We start from the raw sequence: 5005 nt of genomic DNA on the forward strand, positions 1-5005 counted from the left end.
GTTGTAAAACGGTCACCAGGCAATATTATCGTTTATCGCAATAAATTTTGAGACAATTAATCGCCCAGCAAAATTTGTTATCGTGACAGGCCTATATTCTAGCATTAATCCGTTTGTTTTAATTAAATGTTCTGTGTAATTTCCTATTCATGGAAAAAATTGACATAAAAGTAAAAGTTGTACAAATTTTCTAAATTAAACAAAATAAAGTATGCATTTTTTGGCTTAAATAAGCTTGTGAATAGGGTTTCTCACCTCTGCTGCCATAAAAGACAGGGTGTGCATGCCATGAGAAGCTCCCAGGAGCCCGCAGACCACAGCCAGGCCACAGCAGTCCAGGAGCAGGGAGACTAGCAGACAAAGTACTCTGACATGGCTGTTCATTGGAGTTGAAGGGGAGAAGGAAAGCTGTAAGGAAGAAAAGGCAGACTATTAGTATGCTGTGTTTTTCTCACAGGTCTCTCTTTCTTGAGCTCTAAGGGAAATTAGATTTTTTTTAGTTGTTTTTTCTTTTTTAGTTTAAAGTTTATTCATTTAAAAGCAACACAAATTCAACATACAACAAAAACACAAGTCACAAATTAAATTAAATGAAAGGTAGCAGAAGAAGAAAGAATCTTATAGTCTCTGCCCCTTTTTTACAAACAAACAAATTCAAAGAAAATATTCTTCAATTTACAATAATAAATTAGGGTCACAAGCCTTTGCAAAAACTAAAATTAATACGTCTAGATATACTACTACTACTAAATCTTCTTCGGGTGAAGTATACACAGCTTATTGGCATCTCTGTGAGCGTTTCAAAGAAAAATAAATCTAAAATGTTATCTCTAAATCATATGCACCAGTTTTAGCTCAGTGTTGCTATTCTCTCACAAGTACTGCAGCTTTAGAAATATTCTAAATGGGTGGTATATACAGTCATATGAAAAAGTTTGGGCACCCTTGTTAATTTTCCTGATTTACCTTTATAAATCTTTGATCGTTTGGATTAAAAATATCAGTTAAATATATCATATAGGGGACAAACAGTGATATTTGAGAAGTGAAATGAAGTTTATATGATTTACGGGAAGTGTGCAATAATTGGTTAAACAAAATTAGGCAGGTGCATAAATCTGGGCACCAAAAAAATAATAATAATAAATAAAAATAAAAAAACCTTAACTCAATATTTAGTAGATCCTCCTTTCACAGAAATAACATTCTCTAAACACTTCCTACAGCTTCTAATGAGAGTCTGGATTGTGGCTGAATGTATTTTAGACCATTCTTCTTTACAAAACATCTCTAGTTCATTCAGGTTTGATGGTTTCTGAGAATGGACAGCTCTCTTTAAGGTCGTATTCAGACCTGATAATTTGCTCCTCTTTAAACAAACCAGAGTACGTTTCCAGCGTTGGTCTGGACCTTTTGTGCAGGTGTGAACACACTCATGCGAACTCTGGTGCGGATCAAACAACCGAACAGAGACCTGCTTTTTGAGGTGGTCTCGGTTCGTTTCCAAATGAACTCTGGTGCGGTTCGCTTCAGTTTGCTTCTGGTGTGAATACAGACCAAACTCTAACCGAACCAACTGCATTAAACATGCACCTTTTTGGACTTCACAGGCCACCGTCGCTGAGCTAAATAAACTAAAATCATACCTGTTTCATCGTCTCCTGTTAGCAGCTCTACTGTCAGCAAGTTGTGGGTCAGAACACGCAGAGCACCTCGTCTCCTTTGGGTTGCGGGACACATTTGCTGACGCCGCTCCAAAATTAGAATATCATCACGGAACCTCCATTAAATTAGCTGCTTCTGACATTTTACATGCTATTGCAGTTGTACTATCAGCAAAAATGTGCACATCAGAACCGCAGCATGCAGGACTTCCTTGTTTTTCTTCTGGGTCTGTGGCTCAGTCCCGCCCCCGTCCTTTTTTTGTCCAGTGGGAGCAATGATCGTCAGCCTCATGGCTTTGTTTACAAGTTAGTTTGTTTGCAAAAAAGCACAATGTGAATGCAAACCGCACCAAACGAAAAAAAAAGTCCATTTTTGGTCCGGACCAAACAATTGGACCAAAGGACTTTCCTGGTCTGAATACACCCTAAGTGACACCACAGATTTTCAATAATATTCAGGTCTGGGGACTGAGATGGCCATTCCAGAACGTTCTACTTGTTCCTCTGCATGAWGGCCTTAGTAGATTTTGAGCAGTGTTTAGGTTCGTTGTCTTGTTGGAAGATGCAGCCCCAGCTTCAGCAGCTTCAGCTTTGTCACTGATTCCTGGACATTGGTCTCCAGAATCTGCTGATATTGGTTGGAATCCATGCATGCCTCAACTTTAATAAGATTCCCAGTCCCTGTACTGGCCACACAGCCCCACAGCATGATGGAACCACCACCAAATTTCACTGTAGGTAGCGGGTGTTGTTCTTGGAGTGCTGTGTTCTTTTTCCTCCATGCATAACGGCCCTTGTTCTGCCCAAATAACTCTATTTTAGTTTCATCAGTCCACAGCACCTTATTCCAAAATGAAGCTGGCTTGTCCAAATGTGCTTTAGCATACCTCAAACAGTGGACCTCGCACAGTGGAGACTGAAAGCTGAAATCTCTCAGATAGCTTTCTGTATCCTTCCCCTAAACCAAGACGGTGAACAATCTTTTTCAGCTCATTTGAAAGTTGTTTTGAGACTACCATGCTACGACTCTTCAGAGAAGATGCAAAGAGGAGAAAAACCTACAATTGCCCCCCTTAAATACCCTCTCATAATTGGAGTCACCTGTGTATGGAAATCAAGGGTCACTGAACTTACCAAACCAAATTTGAGGTCCAATAATTAGTTCTAAAGGTTTTGAAAGCCATAAAATGAAAACGGTGCCCAAATTTTTGCACCTGCCTAATTTTGTTTATCCAATTATTGCACTTTCTGTAAATCATATCAACTTCATTTCACTTCTCTAATATCATTGTGTTTGTCCCCTATATGATATATTTCACTGATATTTTTAATCCAAACAATCAATGATTTATAAAAGTAAACCAGGAAAATTAACAAGGGTGCCCAAACTTTTTCATATGACTGTAAAAAAAAAAACACATTTTCCACATGGCTTCAAAGAAAAATGCACATAAAATCAGTGATGAAGTCAGAGTACTGTAGACAATATCAGCATGCACTTCAAATGACTGAGTGTGTGTTTGTGTGTGTGAGTAAGATTCCAGTGTCATTTTTTTATCTGCTGATTCACATTCAGGTTTCCACTTGTCATATGTTCAAATACATCAGATATAAACATGAGTTCCCTCTACAGTTCGCAACGTGCTTTAAAAAGAACACAATTTTTGTATCACAGCTGCCTTCTATTGCACTCTCAATAAACATTTCACTGCACTTCCTCACTTGTATTTCATGCTGTGAAAATGCATCTCAAAGACTTGATGCACGAGCAATAAAACTGTGGTTATCAGAGTTTATCCAACTAAAACCGATGACGCAAAATTGGAGAAATCTGGCTGCTTATAGAAAAACTCAAACAAGAAAAAGCAACATTTCTTTTGAACGTCATTCCACACATAGCACTGTCCTGCTAAACAACAAAAAGTACATTAGGACTTAAAAAAACTGTCACTACAGAACATGCTCAGAGCAAATTTAAGCCCAACACAACCCCTTAAGAGTCATAAAAAGCCAAAGGACTTCAAACTGATATTGATTACAGAAAATATTTAAGGATTTACTTATAACAATTCCAACAGCAGAAGAACACGACACTACACACATGCACCAAAAGACTTCCTCGCCTCACCTAAAAAGAACCCTGCTGAATCTTTCATCTCGAGTTGCTCAACCTAAATGTGTTATCTTCAGCCCTAAGCTAAAAACCTCAAGTAAAGGGGAAACAGGAAAACAGCTGGTGTGAGCACAGCTCACTAAGCTTAAATAAAAGCAGATCTAGAGTTAAGCTCCAATGCAAAACTAGCACATAGTTGTGTAGACAAAAAAAATAAAAGAAAAATTGCAGAACATAAAATACTTCCACAAAAAACTTTTTTGTTTGCAGCACTGGAGGGAGAAATTACCTTTACACAAAGGCAGTCAGTTTTACATCATGCTTACCATAGAAACTACAATATGTATTTTTTTTAAAATGTCACTGCTTGCAAGACGGTAATTAAATTTGATATTTTGTTTTCCCCACCATGCCAAGCACAATCTGATACAGGGGGGCTTGTTAATGTAGCGACTGAAAAAGTATCAGTGGACAAAACATACCAGACGAACAAGCTAATAATAGATTTGGAGCTGGAATAAGTAGGTCTGCACTCAGACCTTTAGGAGGCTTTTAGCACGCCTTTAAAAGTGTGCAAAATCAATGTGGAAGTTTGTAGGTTGGGTGTTATCAAATGGTGTTTTTTTTGTTTACCACATTGCACTTAGGCTCAGCCAAGACTGTTAACTAATACGTCCATTGTATAAGCTTTGAAAGAAATAGATTTTTTTCACAGCTGGTCTGCTCCTTTTTGGGTCACTGACTTATAATCAAACTAGAAGTGATGACAAGAACCAAAAGAGGCACGCTCTCTCAAAGACAAAGAAAGCATTTGTTCATTTGTTGGTAGAAGTACCGTATTTATTCAAGTATAATACGATCATCATTTTTTGAGCTTACAAAGCGTAAAAATCTAATTAAAAATAACCTGTGTATAACACTATCCCCCCACTTTATGAATGATTTTAGGGTTAAATTTCTAGTATTATACATGAATAAATATGTGACTTTAACACAAGGAAGATCTATTAAAGCAATCCCTGTTTACTAGAGGTGAGCGGATCAATACTAAATATCGACAATATCGATACCAGCACTGGTATTGATATTGAACAATACTCGTGTAAAAAGATCAATCCTCAAGCTTTGTTCTTTCCTGCACACGCTGACTGCTGCACACGTGGATTTTTCAAAGTCTACTCTCTGTCTGTAGTGCTGCACTGTGTCACACACAGCACGGAGCAGCGCA

The 5005-nt window shown here is 37.8% G+C and overlaps 1 protein-coding gene across 2 annotated transcripts in view; it reads right to left on the reverse strand.

The window, feature by feature from the left end:
- Positions 1–5005, reverse strand: part of LOC106514983 (E3 ubiquitin-protein ligase AMFR) — an 18627-nt gene that overhangs the window by 10754 nt on the left and 2868 nt on the right. For both annotated transcript variants that reach the window (XM_014004539.1, XM_014004538.1), the window contains exon 5: positions 256–408. In XM_014004539.1, coding sequence (XP_013859993.1) covers positions 256–408 — 153 coding nt within the window. The remainder of the gene's footprint in view (positions 1–255; positions 409–5005) is intronic.

Source organism: Austrofundulus limnaeus, unplaced genomic scaffold (assembly GCF_001266775.1).
Source record: "Austrofundulus limnaeus strain Quisiro unplaced genomic scaffold, Austrofundulus_limnaeus-1.0 Scaffold25, whole genome shotgun sequence".
Taxonomy (NCBI): Eukaryota; Metazoa; Chordata; class Actinopteri; order Cyprinodontiformes; family Rivulidae; genus Austrofundulus; species Austrofundulus limnaeus.